At 37.8% G+C, this 19,683-nt stretch overlaps 2 protein-coding genes and 1 long non-coding RNA gene across 6 annotated transcripts; 2 read left to right on the forward strand and 1 right to left on the reverse strand.

Annotated features, from left to right (window-relative positions):
• Positions 1-3,710: 3,710 nt before the first annotated feature.
• LOC103444003 (tubby-like protein 8) lies at positions 3,711-6,513 on the reverse strand. 2 transcript variants are annotated; one of them, XM_008382911.4, is made up of 8 exons: positions 5,820-6,513; positions 5,512-5,626; positions 4,941-5,117; positions 4,797-4,849; positions 4,619-4,715; positions 4,346-4,435; positions 4,170-4,262; positions 3,711-3,967 (listed from the first exon to the last, which is right to left on the reverse strand). In XM_008382911.4, exons 1-8 carry the CDS (start codon positions 6,329-6,331, stop codon positions 3,824-3,826), a joined length of 1,281 nt encoding a protein of 426 aa, XP_008381133.3. In that variant the 5' UTR covers positions 6,332-6,513; the 3' UTR covers positions 3,711-3,823. The 2 variants fall into 2 exon arrangements, with proteins under 2 accessions (XP_008381133.3, XP_008381134.1); XM_008382912.4 differs by having other exon boundaries at positions 5,542-5,626; positions 5,820-6,491.
• Positions 6,514-10,384: 3,871 nt separating this feature from the next.
• Positions 10,385-12,509, forward strand: LOC139188224 (uncharacterized). 2 transcript variants are annotated; one of them, XR_011571518.1, is made up of 4 exons: positions 10,385-11,015; positions 11,101-11,208; positions 11,376-11,442; positions 12,295-12,509. It is a non-coding gene; the product is annotated as an uncharacterized lncRNA (long non-coding RNA). The 2 variants fall into 2 exon arrangements; XR_011571517.1 differs by having other exon boundaries at positions 10,385-11,208.
• A 1,337-nt stretch (positions 12,510-13,846) lies between these two features.
• Positions 13,847-17,183, forward strand: LOC103444004 (uncharacterized). Of its 2 annotated transcripts, none has more exons than XM_008382913.4 (5): positions 13,847-14,368; positions 15,376-15,593; positions 15,689-15,817; positions 16,682-16,813; positions 16,961-17,183. In XM_008382913.4, exons 1-5 carry the CDS (start codon positions 14,035-14,037, stop codon positions 17,072-17,074), a joined length of 927 nt encoding a protein of 308 aa, XP_008381135.1. In that variant the 5' UTR covers positions 13,847-14,034; the 3' UTR covers positions 17,075-17,183. The 2 variants fall into 2 exon arrangements, with proteins under 2 accessions (XP_008381135.1, XP_008381136.1); XM_008382914.4 differs by having other exon boundaries at positions 15,393-15,593.
• Positions 17,184-19,683: the final 2,500 nt, after the last annotated feature.

Below are 19,683 nucleotides of genomic sequence, written 5' to 3' on the forward strand. Positions count from 1 at the left end.
ACCTAGCACGAGGCCTTTTGGGAGCTCATTGGCTTCGGGGTTCCGTAAGAACTCTGAAGTTAAGCGAGAAGAAGGCCAGAGCACTCCTAGGATGGGTGACCCACTAGGAAGTTGCTCGTGAGTTCCCAAAAACAAAACCGTGAGGGAATGGTAAGCCCAAAGCGGACAATATTGTCCTCGGTGGTGGAACGGGCCCAGGATGTGGTGGAACGGACCCGGGATATGGTGGACCCGGGTCGGGATGTGACAAATGGTATCAGAACCAATCCATGGCCGGAAGTGTGCCGACGAGGATGTCGGGCCCCTAAAGGGGGTGGATTGTAACATCCCACATCACCTAGGGGAGTGATCCTTAAATCTATATTCCTATCCCTACCTAGCACAAAGCCTTTTGGGAGCTTATTGGCTTCGGGCTTCATAGGAACTCCGAAGTTAAGCGAGAAGGAGGCCAAAGCACTCCTAGGATGGGTGACCCACTGGGAAGTTGCTCGTGAGTTTCCAAAAATAAAACTGTGAAGGAATGGTAAGCCCAAAGCGAACAATATCGTGCTACGGTTTGTGCCGACGAGGACGTCGGGCCCCTAATGGGGTGGATTGTAACATCGGCCAAGGGAGTGATCCTTAAATGTATATTCCCATCCCTACCTAGCACGAGGCCTTTTGGGAGCTCACTAGCTTCGGGTTCCATCGGAACTTCGAAATTAAGCGAGAAGGTGGCCAAAGCACTCCCATGATGGGTGATTCATTGGGAAGTTGCTTGTGAGTTCCCAGAAACAAAACCGTGAGGGCGTGGTCGAGGACCAAAGCAGACAATATCGTGCTACGGTGGTGGAGCGGGCCCGAGAAGTGGTCCGCCCCAGATTGGGATGTGACACTGAATGTAAAAGATTTAATGGCGTTAAATCTTTTAAGATATCTAGAGGAGAGAGAAACACCAATAATAATTTTTTACAATTAATTAATTTAATTTCCTTTCATATTACAAATTGAATTAGTAAATAAACCAGTACAATCTTAACCATTAAAATAGCTTTAATCTAAAGGCTCAAAAGAAGTGTAAAAAAATTTGTAAAAAAAATTTGTCCCTTGATCATATCCCTATATATATTGGTGGGTACGGTATACCGCTAGTATACAAAATTCAATACCAAAGCCATGCCATTAATAGTTAGTTTGGTATAATGCCAACCGATTATGAAATTATGCCAAAATTTATCATACCAATATGAACCGACCAATACGGTTCAATCGGTATGTCGTTTTATGGCAATATTTTCCACCCCTATTAATCACATTAATTATTCCATCGTTGTATAACCTTATAATCCTTGATTCTAGAGTAGGGTGTGTGATCCGTTAGATTCTAATTGACGAGGTAGTAAGATGAGGACCTCACTAACTATAAGTGATGCCTAGCCGCATGTCATAAGGACAAGGATCCTCTTCGGATCCTCTTTGTGGGGATCCGGGAATCAATCAATATTGTTCGTTCATCGTACATCGTGCTATCAGTTTTAATTAAGTACTATTTATATTCAATTTTAAATTCAAAATTCAAAATGATTTTTAACCGCACAATGTATGATGGACGAACATGATTGATTGGTCCTCCGGATGCCCACAAAAAGGATCCGAAGATGATCATATTCCATGTCATAACACCCAAGGAAGGTTCTAAAAAACGCTAGGCTCTACTTGGGTGGCGAGCAGGGGCCTAGCACCTAGGCACCTAGGCGGGGTCTAGACGGATTTATATAAATTTATTATATATCTTGTAAATAAGTGCCTATTCACACTTAAAAAGAAATACTTGCATGGATAATAAAAGAATGATATAATGCAAAAATAAAAGTAGAAGAATACAAAAAGTACATCAATCCAACAAGTTCAATATTTAAAAAATAGTAAGCATATAATCATAATGAAGAGTATTCTTGGATGATAGACTAAATTTTTCTTATTTGATCTTTGCATTGGATTGGACAAAGACTAAATTATTTAACCTTGTTGTATCTAGTTTATTTCTTTTCTTTGTATGTATCCCCTCAAAAGTACTCCAATTCATTTACAATTGGATGAACTTGTAGTCAATCCATCATTTGCAAATTAAGTACATCATTTCCATAAGTATATCACCATGAAACTAAAAAAGAAAAAAGCACACAATTAATAATATAAAAAAAAAACCAAACCGCCTAGGACCGCCTAGGTGCCGCCTAGCCCACCACCTAGGACCACCTAGCCCACCTAGGTGCCACCTAGGACCGCTTAGCTCCAGACTGATTTTTCGAAACCATTTGTTTTAAATCACGGCAAGCCTTCACTACCTAGGTTGATTTTTCGAACACTGCACCCAAGTCAATATAGAAAACATAGAGGATAACTTATTCCGTTACAATTACAATGCAATACAATTCCTCTCTAATTGCAATGCCCTTAGTCATTTGGATAAGCTATTTCAAGTCACTTTGCCTAAATGACATTTCATTGGTTTGTTCAATTATATGCTTTGGCCAAAGACTTCTAAATCATCCCAAAAGAGCATTCCTCTTGCATTGTGAAGGTTAGAGATTCCTTGTTATACACTCACCTACCTCCATAAATAGAATAATGACCCGAGCCATGCACTCGATTACCCTAAGGGGTGTTATGCACATCTCAAATTCATTGAGTTGTCCATAAGACAACAGTGACACATCAGGTCCAAGGATTATTTTTGCAATACTAAAATCGTTAACTCTTATTGACATGAATGTGCATCTAGTATACACCTATAAGAATTCGTGTCTTGACACGTTCAGTGAACTCAATCTCCATTTGAACACCTATGTATTTGTTTTAGTGTCCCACACGACATGAGACATGTCATCATAAACATCATACATACTATTCTTAACAGATAGTCAAAGGCCAATTAACAATCTTATGACTAGAAACATTAAGAATATTTAAGTCATTTGGGATTGGTCTCAATAACCTAAATCTATTAGTTTGCGACCCCAATTTTAAATAACCAATATTGTTTTAGACTTGTATTGTTTTAGTTAATCACAATTAGTTAACAAACAATAATCTTTACCCGTTATATTAAAACTGAATAAACTTGTCTTAATACACTAGGTAATTTCCATAAACTATTTACTCCTAATTGGATTTATAGGCATACTTCTAACAAAAACGCTAACAGCTTGTGAAGATTGCTCATGTGTGTTGAGGAAAAACTTAGAGTACACAACTCTAACACAAGTGTTGGAAAGGCAACACAAGTAAACAAATTACTTGTATTACACACACAAAATATTACAACACACTTTTAAGGACACTCTCTCACTAGAACACTCACACTCCTACAAGACTACCCTTACTTCTCACTCTCACTTGGTTGGTTAGCTTACTTGGTTTTCTTGGTTTGTTTTCTTACTTGATTACAACACCACACTAGCATACATATTTATAGGCAATGGTTGCCGACTTGGACATTTGCTAGATTATTCTAGCAACTAATTATGCACACACACACCGACATATGGCTAATAGCCATATAATATGTGAGGGTTCTAGGCTTTTCTACATACAACCCATTTTTCTAGATTTTCTTAAGCCTAAGGCTGTGGGCTTGTCTTTTCCCACCAATTGCTGCACTTTGCTAGAGTTTTCTAGCATTTTCTCATTCATGATTCCAAATGGGCTGGCCCTTTATTGGGCTGGTGTTGTACTTTCAACAATGTGTAGTGATTAATATTGAACAATGGAAGGTTGATTGGAAAAAGAAATACATGCGTTCAGAGGTTGAACTACAAAACGCAGTGGCAGATAATTTGCTCTATACAGTGCAGCAAAGCTTTGAATCAATAGAAGCCAAACATATGCAAAACGCTTGGTAGCCTGTCAAAGGATATCTGTAATCCATCACATACTTCAATTTCCCGACCCTTCCGAGCTGCAGAATTGTCTGCTTTCCGTTTTCCTGACAAACATATGTGTATATACAAGTTAGAATCCCATAGTCATGTAAGATTAATTAAACACTGGTTCTCTCATCCCGTTATCATAACAAATTCTAACTGATGATCACGTTGTTTCCACAGACAATACGGCACTTAAACATATACGTGTTTCAGATAAGCCTGAGTAAGACTTTTGGAATCACCATTGTTCATAGTAGTTACCTCCAGTGTCAGTTGGAAATTCTTGACTGAACTTCGGATTCTAAGACCCGCTCTTCCCCTATCTCTAAAGTCTAACTCATATTGCTTTGAAATCTGGATGAAAATAGAATTCCGTTAATGGAGATGAGAACAATTAAAGCAAGGAAAATTCCTATAGGGTCAGGTAATAGGCCTACTTTATTGTAATGGGGAACTCGTGAGAATAGCTGATGGACTTTGTCAAGCTTCCCTTCCCAGTCCTTTGGCAGTCCCTTAATGTGTTGTACCTGCAAGAGAAGAATGTGTACCACGCAAGCTCAAAAGTTGACCCAAAAACTGGATTTCTGAATGCAACTTACATTACCAGACACTGAGAAAAATAACATATTCACTAGAAGAACCTGGTCTATACAAGTTATCGATGTAATGTAAGAATTAACCTAAGACGTCTTAGAAACTGTTAAGATCACCTGCGTTGTGTTTTTTAACTGCATGGATTGGTGCTTGGGTATATATGCCCTCATACGTCTGTAACTTCCTGTCCAGCTCGAGATTGTTGGCGTGAACCTGTAGAGACAAAGAGCAACCATTACAAATTGAGGAGGCAGATTGCGTGCGCATGTGTGAGCGAGAGAGAAGGAGGCTTACGCTACAACAGCAAGTGACTTAGCCTCTTTGCTCAAGGAATTGGGACGACCACCCTGCAATTATCAACCAAATGACATCAAATGTCCAAAGAAATCAGATTACGATTTCTACAAGTAATAATAATTCATAGAGTTCATTTTAAACCTGATCCCATATGTGGTATTTTGAACCCATGAGGTTAGCGTTTACAATCCCAATAAAACTATCATCTGAATGAGACATTATTCCCTTCACATTCTGAGCAATAGTTAACTCAGATTTCCCGTTCCGCCGCGTATGGTGAGCAATAGCTAGTTTCCGGTCCTGCCTTCCCTTGCCTTCCTGAAATATCGCAATACCACACCAATCTAACAAGTTATAACAGAAAACATGGAGCTTCAAACTACTGCAACACAAACAGCAATAGAGCAGGGCGGGCAGGTCACGGGTGAAGCCGTGAAGACTATGTTAGAATCAAACTAACAATGCATATTTGATTCATATGTCGAAAAGAAACCCCTGATAGTCCAGTAACAAACATCTCTGTGCCTTCGCAAATTTGTTTCGCAATCTTGGGAATAACAGTATTCTAACATTGCCTCTACCTTCTAAATACAGGAATGACTGACCAGCATTACGCGCAGCAGAAGAGTTGTACAACACAACTACGTCATTGGCTAAATCAAACATGCCATAAGCTATTCAAAGTTCCCCAAAATATGGACAACATTCTTACATAGGTATAAAGAGAATAGAGAGTGCCCACATCTAATCCTTCTGGGGTTGCTTCCTTCACTATAACACATGTGCACCTTCCGACATCCATTGGCAATGGCCTGCAAAGCAATGACCTAAAAATACCCACCAAATAAATTACAAGTTTAGTAAATATCTTTTCAAAGAACCAAAAATTTCATCTTTTTAGCAAAAGCAAAACTTTTGGTACAAGCGATATTGGGGAGGTGGTGTTTCGAACTAGGAACCTCGGATGCAAGGCAGAATGCTCTAAATAAATCGCATAAGCAAATTGGGCAGAGAACTCACTTGTTAGGCAGTGTAGACCAAGATGAGGCAGGGGCAGCCTCAGAATCGGAGTAGTCCCAGATCTTCAAAGAGCTCGAGTTGTCGGACCCTTTGCTGGGTGGGTCCCACATTGTGGATATGGGTCCACCAAAGAGTGCCTTCTCAGGCTCATTCGCCTGCATACAGAACTGAAGAGATGAGGGCTTGAGGGCCCTGCAGCCAGTGGACAGAGACTTCAAATTCCTCGGCTTCAATGGCTGCATCGCAAAAGAGGAAGACCCGTTTTCTTGTGCGACCAAATTCTCCTTGTCGCTGCCGGGCACGGCCTGCTGTGGCCTGTTGGGCATTGCGTTCTCCTTGTTGTCGTTTAAGGGTGATTGGTTCGGGTTCGAGTTGTCGTTCTTGGAGGTGAAGGCGATGCCTTCGCTGTAGCTGCGGCTGTGTTTCTGGTCTGTGAGGGGATTGACATAGAGAGAGTTGTATGAGGATTGCCGTGGAATTAATGTGGTTTTCTTGCAACCATCCATCATCATGGTTCAGAGAGAGAGAGATTTGAATGATGTTGTAGAGAAGAGAGGGAGAATTTGAATCTTCACTTGAATGAACAAGTACAAAAAGCTGGGGTTTTTTTACTGAATAGTAGGTGAGTTAGTGTGATAGTGGGTACAGTTCCAGATGTGTCAAAATTTATGTAAAACAGATGAGAATCATCTCCGGATCGTTTTGTGTGGATTGTGGAAATCATTTTATCGTGTCTGTTCATCGTATATCGTGCGGTCAATTTTTATCAAGTATTGTTTGTGGTTAATTTTAAATAAAATAATTTCTAACCACAAAATGATAAATGAACAGACACGATAAAGGGATTCTCGAAATCCTCTCAAACAGAATCAGAATAGGATAGGATCCAATTCCATGCAAAACAACACCCAGCTCTGTTCTGCTACATTTGCATAAAAATGGTGGGGCTCTCTCTGGCTTTCTTTACCATGTTTTGGTAAAGTAGTGGGATCAAGGATGTTTGAATTTGAATAAGCATTGGAAACTGCGGAGTGTTTTTTTGTGTTTTGCCGAGGAAAGGAATTAGGATGTTTTCATCTGTCTCCGGTTTAGTGGGTTAAACGGTAACTATTCAAATTATGTTGACCTTTTGTCAGTTTGTGTGTGTAATGGGAGACTCGATAAACGAAGTCTAGGGGAAATCACAATGGGCGGGAGACATGTTTGAATTAAACTTGATAAACGGATTGTGTTTAGTTCGATTTTCATAAAAGGTGAATTCAAACTACATTATTGCTAGTACAATGTGAGACTTGACCAATTCTTCTATTTTTTTAGTGTAGATAATATCGTTAAAAATTAAATAAATGTGGTAGGCCTAATTTGCTAACGGTATTTAGGACTAGAGAGGGAGAGGGTTGGCGGCAAGAGAAGGAGAAAGAGAGATGCAATTATAAGGTGTGTGTTGTATCACCCCATTGTGTTTTTATTTATAATAGTATAATAAGTTAAATCCTTACCGTAATAGGATTACAACTCTAATAGGATAATATATACTAAAGAGAATATTCCAAGATACCCTAAATACATTAGGATTTACACAATTACATTCCTAGTCTAATATGACTTCAACACTCCCCATTGAGTGTGTAAATACTAAAACAAAACATCGCATTAGGTCTTCAACAATTTATGCATACCGATTCTTTGGACGAACTTCTGAAAGTATACTTGGGCAATGATTTTGTGAATAGATCGGCCAGGTTGTCCTGTGTATGGATTTGCTTGACTTCAATGTTCTGATGTTGTTGTTGCTGGTGAGAATAATAGAACTTCGACACTATGTGATTGATAGATTTTGAAGGGTTTTATTGCAAAAAAAAACATGCAATGTTCCTCAACCTTCATTTTGTATATCCTTAAACATTTCGTATTTTATAGTGATGTACTAATATTTTTTCATTAGGATCTTATTTTGGGTATGGAATACTTGAAAGGAAAATATTTTTTTTTTATGTTTTGAAGTAATATTTATATGACAATGTGGTATGCATATACTAATTTAGTATTATGTTTTCCATTTTTTGAGTCAAATTATGTTTTTCATTTTCATTAGTTATTGGTTTAAAATATATTTTCTTTAACCGGTAACAGGTTGGGTCATATTACCTTAAAATATCAATAAGTCGATTTTGGGTCAAGTTATATTTCCCGTTTACTTTAAAGGATGTTACACGACACGACTCATTAAAATATCGGCTATGTTACAAAAACGCATGAATGAAAAGGTCTAATTCCAACCAATACCAAATAATGTATCTATTGGTAACAAAATGCTTGTAGGCATTGGTACAAAGTAAATAGCTGTTTTGGTTGGATTGTTTTGAATGGTTGCAACTTTAAATGAAAATATGTTGTAACGCCTATAAATAGGTTAATCTCTACTGCAATTTATTTATTCCCTTTCACATTCATATAATCATTCATAGGCGTGCATTAATTGTTAGAGAGTCTCATTAAATTCATATGAGAGAGTATTCAACACAATCATGGTTTATTAGAATTTTGTGATTTGGAGTGATACTATTACAAAGACGTGTTTATGGCATCCGAAAAGTCAAGTTCCGATCAACCATGAGCATTATAGTGAAGCGTAAACTTATTTTAAGGACAAAATATCTAACATTTTGCTCGACAAATTTACAGGTTCTTCAAATCCACATTCATATGCATTTAGCATTGTATTTTTTTAATAGTTTGCAAATTATTTGGTATATAATTGCATGAATTATTAGTGTGTGTGTGTATATATTATACCCCTATTTTTCCAACAAATTTACCCTGTAATTTTTTCCTCATAATCGTGCAATGACCAAATGCCCCTGGAAGGGTAAATGCTAAAATTTCATTGTCTTTCGTGCTTGTGACACGTAAGAATTATTCTTTTAACATTTTTTATAGTGCTCATCGATACGAGTGCGTTAGCACAAGCAAAACGGATTTGGGAGTTAGGGCTGGTTTGGTATTGATGTGCTTTGAAAAAAAACTGCTGTGAGAATAAACGGTTATGATGTGAGAATAAGCAGCTGTGAAATAAATCAGCAGAGTGTTTGGTAAACTTTTTTGTACAAGTACTTTTGAAAAAAAAAACAGTCTGGTAGTGGGTCTTTTCGTTAAAGGAGCAATGTAGCTTCGTGTGCTTTGAAAAAAAAAAAGTCAGTTTTCCAAAGCTGCAAATAGCTGTTTCAGCTTTTTCCTTTGATTTCAGCTTATTCTCACAGCAGCTTCCAAAATAAGCCTTTTTTTTTAGTTTACCAAACACCTAAAACCCTCACAGCTTTTTTTCATGAGTGCTTTTTTTTAAGCACCTCACTCCCAAACCACCCCTTAAAACGAAGATTCAACCCTCAGTATGAGAGGGAGATACTTTAAGATATAATTCAGGAATATTTGGTCAAAGTATCGAACGTGATAAATGAAGGCATTCTTACACGTCTCAATAGAGTTGTATACAACAAGATAATCACATTAGAGGTATGACATAAAGTATCTATACCCTAATAATGTGATTGATAGTATTGAAAGAGAGAAAAATCGAATTACATTGTAATTATACCAAAAATGTTCTTCTATGCATTCTACTTTGGCTTGAGTAGCCTTAATACATGGCTAGATCTCAACATTGGCTTGTGGGAACATCTCGATGATTAAATAGTTTAATTTTCAATGATGGAAGAATTAAAAGTAAGTTTTAATTTACTAAGTGATTATATTAAGACTAATCAGTTCACTGCCTGACTAATTATAACCTAATATAAATCGTACATCGATATACTAGTGAATTGGGATGATAGTACGAGATGAATGAAATTAATTGGATTATAGTACAGAGATTTGATTAATTAGAGTCTCATATTAATAAATAAATGATAAGACATTAATAGGGCTTTAAAATACTTTGGGCTTTTCAAGCCCGTTGGGTCAAAACTCATGGGGCATAATTTATGACATAAGATGTATTAAGTGGCATTAGGCCCAAAAGGCCCCAATTTCTATATAGCGAAATTGGAATCCCCAATTTTTTTTTTTAATACTTTTTAGATTAAACATTAGTTCTTTTATAAGATTTGATTTAGAGGCTTTGATCAATTGCCACATCAATATTTTTCTATTTTTTTAATTATTTGTAATTAGTTTAAAGGCATCTTCACTTCACCTTGTAACTAATTGCCGACAATCTAGGAAATTTAATTTTCCTAGTCCTTTAAACTCCTGCATGTTAATGACTCTTTCTATATAAAAATAATAATTAATTAGAGTTAAAATAAGTAATTAAACTCCTACATTTTTAATGACTCTTTCTAAAAAAATATTAATTAAACTAATTCCTCATTATTAGTAAAAAAAAAAAAAGTAATAAAACTTATGGGTTGAAAACAAACGAAGTGAAAGTAAAAAAATGTACCATAAATCAAATATACCAAAAATTCAAATGTACCAAAAACTAAATGTACAAAAAATTCAAATTTAGCAAGAACCAAATGTACCAACAATTCAAATGTACCAAGAAACCAAATGTGTCACAACCCGTCCCGGAAATGTACATTATTTTGTTATCGTTGGTGTGAAAATACTAAAATGCCCTCGAGCGTTTGTGGCATCGTGGGACTAGGTGTGGTTGTGGTTGAGGACCAATGTATTAAGTCCCTACTAGTTTGGACCCAATTGGAAGTAAGAAAATTTTTGGTTGTGATTGGTGTACACTTTGGAACCACACACTCACATCCATACCCTTTCTCTCTCCTCTCCCGTACTCTCTCTCAGACTCACTCTCTCTCTTCCCTCTCCTCCGTACGGACAAGGTCAAACCAAGCCAAATCATCACGGATCGAAGAAGAAATTTGTACCATTGTGTTTGTGAGGACCATACGAGTACAAATGTACTCATTTTAGGTAAGAACTCGTTCGATTTCACGTTGAAAACTCAAGCTCCGAGTTGAACACTATTCATGAACTTTCGAATGGTTGTATTTTAGGACAATCCAAGCTCATAGCGAGCTTAGTGAGGTCCCAAGGAAGCTCGGAGTGCTTCGTTTGAAGGTTTTGGACGTCGGGATCACAAGGTTCGAAGGTGGCTCGGGATCACAAGGTTCGAAGGTGGCTGGTTTTGGTGAGATTTTTCCGACGTGTTTTCGAAGGATTTGAGGCTCCAAAGAGGTATAACCTTCTTCCTCTTGAAGTTTGTGACATTTGGGTGAAGATTTTGTAGAAAATGGTGCAAAAACAAGAGGGAAATGGGCAGTTGCAGGTCTGCCCAGAATCCGACGGCGGTGGAACTATTCTGGCGTCTGGAGGTTGAAGGTGATGCATGTAAGAGCGCATGATGTCGTGCCCTCCCCGGCACGTGAGGGTGCGTGAGCTATAGGAAAAATTTTCTAAAAATATCACAATGTTTGTGAGGTTGTGTAGGTCACGTTGGTATATTCATATACCCGTTTTGAGCTATGTATGAGAAGTTATTAGCTAGTTTTGCCTATATGCTTTAAAATAACGTTTTTATAATTAATTCGCATATAGGTGAGACTTATCCCGAGGACAAGCGTATCCACGGGCAACTCGGGGGTTACGACCCGTCGACATATCAGTGAGTGGGCTTTTGTTTTCAATATATACTTATATATTTGATATATTTCCCAGAAATGCATTTTTAGGAAAGTATGCTTTGAATTAATATGCCAAAGGCTTTTATATTCTGAATATGCATTTCATGGTTGCATATATATAAATGTGGTGTTGTGGAGGTATAGGTAAGTTCAGGTAAGTTATATTTGGTTATGTGGATCATCAATGATGTGATATGTGATTGAATGATGTTGAGCTCATAAAACTGCACATAAGGTGATTGTGATTTAGCCAAAGATATAAAGTACATGTCTGTTTATTTACGTCACCTCCCGCACTATATGCTCATATTGGATCAAATTTAAGTGCATAGTCTTGTCGTACAGACCTTATTCATGGTTTCGACTCGTAGGTGACTAGCGATTTATCGCCCAGCTATTATGAGAGAATAGAGTTGAGCATAGTTATATTTCACCCAATCTTGTCGTACATATCATTTTAATGGTTCCGACTTATGTGCATTATATTGCCGTATAGGTCATAGAAGTGACTCCAGCTAGATTGAGTTTGGGTTATGAATTCAGCCGTACAGACTACCACAGGAGTTCCGGCTAACATATCGTATTTCCATGAAATCATTCTTACCTGAACTATTTACTTTGTTATGTTTTGGCATGGCATACATATGAATATGATTATGTGAAGCATGAATTGACTTGATATGATTTCAGATATATTTTTGTATATGATTATATCTTGATTCTGGGAAAATCTTATATGTTTTACAGCAAGGGGTTAATATGTTGATAAGTGAAATGATTTTGTAAAACATTTTTTTTTGCCCACTCACGTTTTCTGTTTTGCGCCCCTCCAGGTTCTAAGTAAGATTGATGTTGGTGGCTCGAGATCTTCGGCAGTTTTGACCTATTTGAATAATAGTAGGACATTCCTGGTACTGTGTAACTAGTACTTGTCCTACTGGACTACACCTAAACTTTATGCTCTGATTAGGAGTGTTTACTGTGTAACTCCTATCACTTTCTGTTTAGTAGTGCACACTAGTAATCTGGTTTTTAATTATTCGTTTAATTGCTATCATTACCGCTTCTGCACTGTGCACATGGCTACATCACTCTCACGTGACGGCCAGCATGCCTTGACCTCGGTCGGGGTGTGTCAAAATGTATCAACAATTCAAATGTACCAAGAAGCTAAATGTACCAAAAGTTCAAATATACCATAAACCAAATGTAATCATCTTATAAGTAACCAACGCCGACATAATCAAATGTACCGATTAACCAAACGTACCTAAAAATGAGGTTTTGTACATTCTATTTGTTTGTACCATACTTGACCAATCCCGAAACTACTGAGCACCAGTCAACGTTATACCGTCAAGGACCCAAAAGAGTTTCCCTCCAACCAGGAGGCCAATCACAGTGCGACATGTGTCGACATCAGAAGCCAATCATAGCGCAACACGTGTCAATATAAGAAGCCAATCACAACACGACACGTGCTAATGTCAGAATGAAACTAGAAACTCTTTTATATAAATAGAGATCATTCTTTCACAATATTTCCTAATGTCATTTGTACTACATCATTCACTAGTACTCACTAAATGAGAGCTTGAATCTATGTACTTGTGTAAACCCTTCACAATTAATGAGAACTCCTCTACTCCGTGGACGTAGCCAATCTGGGTGAACCACGTACATCTTGTGTTTGCTTCTCTGTCTCTATCTATTGACATACTTACCCATACTAGTGACCAAAGCAATCTAGCGAAGGTCACAAACTTAACATTTTTTGTTGTACCAAAGTCCTTACTGATTTTGTGCATCAACATTTGGCACCGTCTGTGGGAACGACATTTATTCCCACTCTTTTCAGCTTTGCCAAGTTGGTTTCCACCATTCGTAAACTCTCTTTTGACCAGGCATCCCTTTCCAACATGGGGAGCGAAGGAAGCCACAACACACATAATGACACCCCTCTTGCACCTAGTGCGAAGCAATGAAAAAAGAAAGGAAAGAGGGTTGCTCTTCAAGCTAAAGTCGATGAGCTAGAAGCTTAGAACAACAAGATAGCAATGCAGAATGAGGTCCTTTAGAAGCAGTATGAGAAGCTCTTTGAGACGCTCCACGAAACTAGGCGTACTCAAACACGCGAGCTCGTTGCCCCTGTGGACATCAACCATCATCTGGGTGCCCCCTAACACAGAGGGTCACCTCCCTTCGACATGGGTATCCCTGATGAAGAGCGAGCTAATCATTAAAACATTGATCAACATGAGACTTCTTTCAACCCAGATGCTTCAACCCGAAGTAAAAGAATCTTATCTTATTTGATTGGGGAGAATGACTTAATTAGATATATAAACTCTGTTAAATAAATAAACTAAACTAACAGATGAGATTGGGCTAAGAAGATACAATTCAACGGCTGTTGTAAAACGAGCTCTAGTAATTTTCGTTTGGATAGAAGGATTGGCAATCGCCGAAAACGAGTGGCTCATCTCTTTCACTTCCTTACTCCCACACCAAACCCACTTCAAAAATCCAAACCACCATCATGTCCTCCCTGACTACTACTCTTCTGTGTAACCATGGCCAGCAGCGCCGTCGCACTCTCTAGCTCCACTCTTTGCCACCTCACTAGAAAACCCACTTCACTGACTTCAACACTCAGCTTAAGAATCAGAGCCAAGGCCTCCACAGCCATGGCTGCGGCCTCCGCCGCCAAAACCAAGGTGGTACCTGCAGTGATAGTGGGCGGTGGAAGGGTCGGAAGGGCCTTGGAGGGGATGGGGAATGGCTGTGACTTGCTGGTGAAAAGAGGAGAGCCCGTGCCTCTTGATTTCCAAGGTCCAATTTTGGTTTGCACTAGGAATGATGATCTTGAAGCTGTTCTTGAAGCCACTCCAAGGCCTAGATGGAACGGTACTACTTTCTCTTCACTCTTTTTCCAGTTACTGTCTGAGCAGTTTCAATTGATTTGTTGATGGTTTTTTATATGAAATTCAGGTGTTATCAATCAATTTTTTTGTTAATATTATACGTATATGAATTACGGAAGACGTGGCACAAAACTGAGCACAATGACGTTCTAGGATTCATATAGCCGACCTCACTTAGTGGGATAAGGCTTTGTTGCTGTTGCTGTATTATATGTATATGAATTGTTTGGTTACTGGAAGTGGAAGTAAGTTGGGAATTTGATTGGATGGGGCTTTTCACTTGTGATTACATTCAAACCCAATACTCTTGAACTATCGGTTCATGTTCATGTAAGAGTGCTTAATGGAGTTTCTTAGTACAAAGTCAAAATGCTGAGTGATGAATCTCAAAAGTGGACCTTCATACTGTTAATTATTGGATCCAAATTAGAAAATTAGATGACTGAATTCTTGGTTCGACTGCTATGTCTCTTGTAAATATGAACTTGGAGTTTTCATTGACCAAAGCTTGTCCAATGCCATAAACCACTAATTCGGCCTGTGACTTCTATTTCATGAAATTGTTCATTTGTTTTTTCAGATTTGTTGAATTTACTCACTACTGATTATAAGATATGTGAAAAAGTTAGGAGTTTGTGACCAAATATTGCTACCATTTGTTTGCAGCACTCCCTTGTGCAGCTATAGTACCACTGTTAGCTTGGCAGTTTATAATTCAGGCTGATATGAAACTTCATTATTTGTAATGCAATTTTCTAAACATTCACTTTCAGTTAAATTACATGTCAATCAAACCTATATAACATGCTCCCCCTCTCCTTGTTTCAAGTTTTGTTGCTTGCCAAAATTGGTGGAGAAAGGGGGAGATGTCAGATTGCATTCTTCTGTGAATGGCTTTAACTGGATTTTTTACTTCACCTAATTTGCAAAATTTATTTTGGATTTTTGCTTCTTGGTTTGCTTGACCCAATGGACTTGACAATCCAGCAGATTTGGTTTTTTTCCAGAATGGAATGCTGGAACCATGGTTTGAAAGTAAAGTTCTTGGTGATGCTGACCAAGTCCTAGCATATTTTGCTGTCTCCAAGCTTGGAGAACCTCCTGTTGATGGAAAGACTGATACCAATCCTGAAGGACTGACTGCGTCATATGGGAAGTGGGCATTGGCAGTAGCTGATAGATTACATGCTGGAGGCCTCACTTGCAAGGTAAAAGAATAATATCTCCGTAGCATTTTACACTAATTTGGAATTGGCTTTTCTGTTGCGTTAGTCTTTTACTGATGAATGAAAATATAAAGCAGGTTCTCAACAAGGAAGCATTTCAGAAGCAGATGTTAGAGAAGTTGATCTGGATTTCAGCATTCATGCTTGTCGGAGCTCGTCATCCAGGAACAACTGTAGGTGGTGTAGAGAAAGTATACCGCTCTGAGGTAATCTTTTTTACTTTTATCTTTTCTTTTAAAGTTGAAAGACTAGAAAATAAATGTAATTCTGCCTTTGGCATATTGATGGTGAAATAGGATCTTTGTCCAAAACAATTTCTACTTCATGATTAGGTTGCAGATTTGGAAATGCCATGTACAAATTTACTTTACCTAGTATTTGTTACCTTTTGGCTATTGTAATTCTACTATGTATGGCATAATAGCTAGCGAACTGAACTACAATCAATGGACGATGAAAAGAGGGACTAAATATTATCATATGATTGGAATCTCATAAGTTGTCTGAACTTAATGATGGAGCAACAATTCCTTGTGTTTTACTTCGTTATAAACTGGTTTCATATCGTTGATTTGCAACAATAGCAATTCTAAGGTTACTTTCTTTTGTATGTATTTTTCCTTCATCATTATGCATGACTTCCTAGTTTTTATTTATTTCTTTATTTCTGGGAAGCATGACTTTCTAGTAAAAATAACACCGAGGTTTTGTTCTATTAACATGGGTTTGTTACAGAATACTGAAAGGTTACTAAAAGTAAATTCTATTGGGGGTGTGGTGCTGTCTGGATTTGCTTGGCTTACATCAAGCCAAACGCATAATAATTATCATGGCCAAGGCTGTAACCAGATTATTAGGTTGAACTGTAATTGTCCAAATACTTGCATAAGAATGGACATCTCTCATTTCATTGACAAAGAAGTATCGTGACACGAAACCACTTTTAGGTTAGCGCAGTATAGAGTCCATACTAAATTTTCAGAGTTAGGGAGGAAGGGGTTGGCTCATCACATTGGTTATGTGTTAAGAAAAGGAACCGATAAAAACTTGACCGATGTTTATGCTTTCAGGTGTCTAGTCTCATTGCAGAGCTTGCCTCTGCAGCTGCTGCAGAGAAGGGGTTGGTATTTGAAGAAGCCATGGAGGACAGATTATGTGCATACTCACGCGCGGTTGCACACTTTCCTACTGCAGTTAAAGAGGTGAGAGATGCATGCAAGCCATATAGATGAGTTTTGCAAGCATATATATATATATATATATATATATATATATGTATAACATATACGCATGTGACTCGAATGTGTTTAATTTGTTTTTTCACTGTGGTGATTGCGTTTTGCTTGCAGTTCAAATGGAGAAATGGTTGGTTTTATTCTCTAACCGAAAAGGCAATTGCCGAAGGAAGGCCGGATCCCTGTCCGCTCCATACGGCATGGCTCAAAGATTTGAAAGTTGTCTAGGAAAACATACTCTACCATATCAGTTATTACTAATACAAGGGACCAGAGAGATTGCTTGTCTTCCATTATTGAACTACGTGCAGAAATAAAATTGAATTGTTTTTTTGTCTGTTTTACTTCATTTTGACAAGGTAATATTGTAAACTAGGTCAAGGAAGATTCGAATTAGGGTTCAAGTAAGGGGCGGGCGCATTCTATTTTTCGCTCAGTCATGCTTAAAACGGGCCTTTACTACACAAAGAAACATGGCTTGGCAATGTGCCAACTTCGATGCTCATCATGAAAAATTTAAGCACGAATAGATTTCCATGTCATCGCATAACAACAATGTCATTTTAACAAAAAAATTATAATCTTTTTCAATACTAACACTTGGATGATTTATACTAATTCGTTTAAGTTGTAGGGAGGGTGATTTGAAATTGGGGAGGGACCAGGTATAATAAGAGAGCGTGGGACCAGAGTGGGGTAAGTGTGGCCCTCAAAATTAGGGAGGGTGGGATTGGTGTGATGTTTTTGGCCTTGACCCTACGGAACACATGGTCAGGGTGTTGGATCTTAAAATTTCTCCCGTTTGATGAGTTATAGTCATGCAAATCCCCTTAAAGAAGCATAGATTTAGTTTGGTGTGACAAATAGTTGTATTAAAGCAGAGAGAAGGATTTGGATCTCATACCTTTGGATCTAGACTTTAATCCTATCCAAGAGTTCCACCAACTTCTTTGCTCCTTGGAGTATCTCTTCCTAGCTTCCTCCACCTTGAAAGAAATGGATATCTTCTTAAGCTCCACCTTGAGAAAGTCTAGTGAGATGGATGATGGAAATAACCCAAGAGAGTAGTCCTCTCCCTTAGTTGCCCGGCTGTTTGTGTGTAAAGAGAAAGTAGGTTTTTTTCTCTTTTGTTGTGGTAATGAATCAATAGGCTAAAAGAACTTGAACTACTTTTAAGTTCAACAACGAAGTTATCGCTTCTATGGTTAATTTAGACCCTTTGATTAATTATATCACTTAATTAGTCTAATTAACTAATTTTATCATCCTTTAGTCATCTCATTACACAAGTGTATCAATGTACAACTGTTTTAGGTTTTAATTAGCAAGGCAATGGAGGCAGTGAGGTGATTGTTGTTAGTACAATTGATTAGTATTTATACAATCACTTAGTGAATTAAAACTTACTCTTAATTCTTCTGTACATTGACAACTACATAATTAATTATCAAAGAGACCCGCAAGCCATGAGTGATATCTAGTGATGTGTCATGGCTACCCAAGATAATGTAGAATTGGTTGGAGAACCTATTATGTATGGTTACTTTATGTCAACCCATGTGCCATTCCATCATCCTTCTCTACGTGAATACTCTCAATCACATAATTAGGGTATGGTTACATTTATGTCAAACCCCCTAATGTGATCATCCTAATTTATATGATTCCATTGAGACATATAGAAATCTCTTCCTTTATAACGCTCGATACTTTGGCCGAAAGTTCCTGAATCATATCTTAAGAGTATTCTTCCTCTCATACTGAGGATTACCTATTCCATGTTGAATATTCAAATGTCTTTGAGAATAAGTAAGTAATCCTAACAATGCATAGAACACATCCAAGTTGCAATGTGGTCATGTTTCATTGTTAATTGATTAGTAACGTACCCCCAAGACAAGTATGATGTCTCAGGTCAAAGGAATACTTGCATCATTCCAACTTGTAAAGTTGCTCGACATGTATGTAGAATTCTATGCAAGTACTCTCGTTTGATTATGTTCAGTGATCTTATTTTATTAATGAGCACCTACACACTTGCCTCAGTATCCATATACAAATGGTTTGAGACTAGACATTCTTCCTATAAAGTAGACTTAATATGTACCGGTCTCTCCGGACTATCAATGTCTATGACAATCCTATGTCTAGAAACCTTTTAGAACATAGGGTTAAAGAAAAAAAGGTCCCAATTGTCTCTTTAGATTGCTTTTTTCATTAATCTATTGTCCATGGGATCCACTATTTGGACCTACATAGATTAAATAGGATAGTCTTAATTAGTAGTGTTGCATGTTTGTTGTATTAGTCATAACTAATCATTCTGGAATTATCCTAAAAGGTTTCTTCTCAATATTGAGTTCAGGGCATATCTCAACAGTAAACCTAGTGGGACAAACTTGTAGTTTAAGGAAAAAATGTGAGTTAATGCAAGTTGAACAAGTGGCAGTAAATGCACATGTCAAGAGTATGACCAGTATGATGTGGATGCCTTGTTACAACCACATCAGGTTAACAAATCCTCGTACCACATGCCGAGATATGGACGAGTTTTCCCAAAATTCATCATCTCAAATTCAGACTTGGGTTGTGAGTCAGCTTTCTCAAGCTCTATCTTAGTGAGATTCATGATCACAATTTATTTCTCACGTGACTACAAGTAAACCTCCAACCTCTCCAATTCATACGCACCACTACCCACTGTCTCTCAAACACAAAATAACTAATTTTGCAAATGGCATACGAGCTTGTAATTGTCTACGTTGACTACTACTTCGAGCCTGAGACTGCCTTTATTTGCTACAACGAGGTAGTGCCTGCTTGTATTGACTACAAGA

This window comes from Malus domestica, chromosome 09 (genome assembly GCF_042453785.1).
Source record: "Malus domestica chromosome 09, GDT2T_hap1".
Taxonomy (NCBI): Eukaryota; Viridiplantae; Streptophyta; class Magnoliopsida; order Rosales; family Rosaceae; genus Malus; species Malus domestica.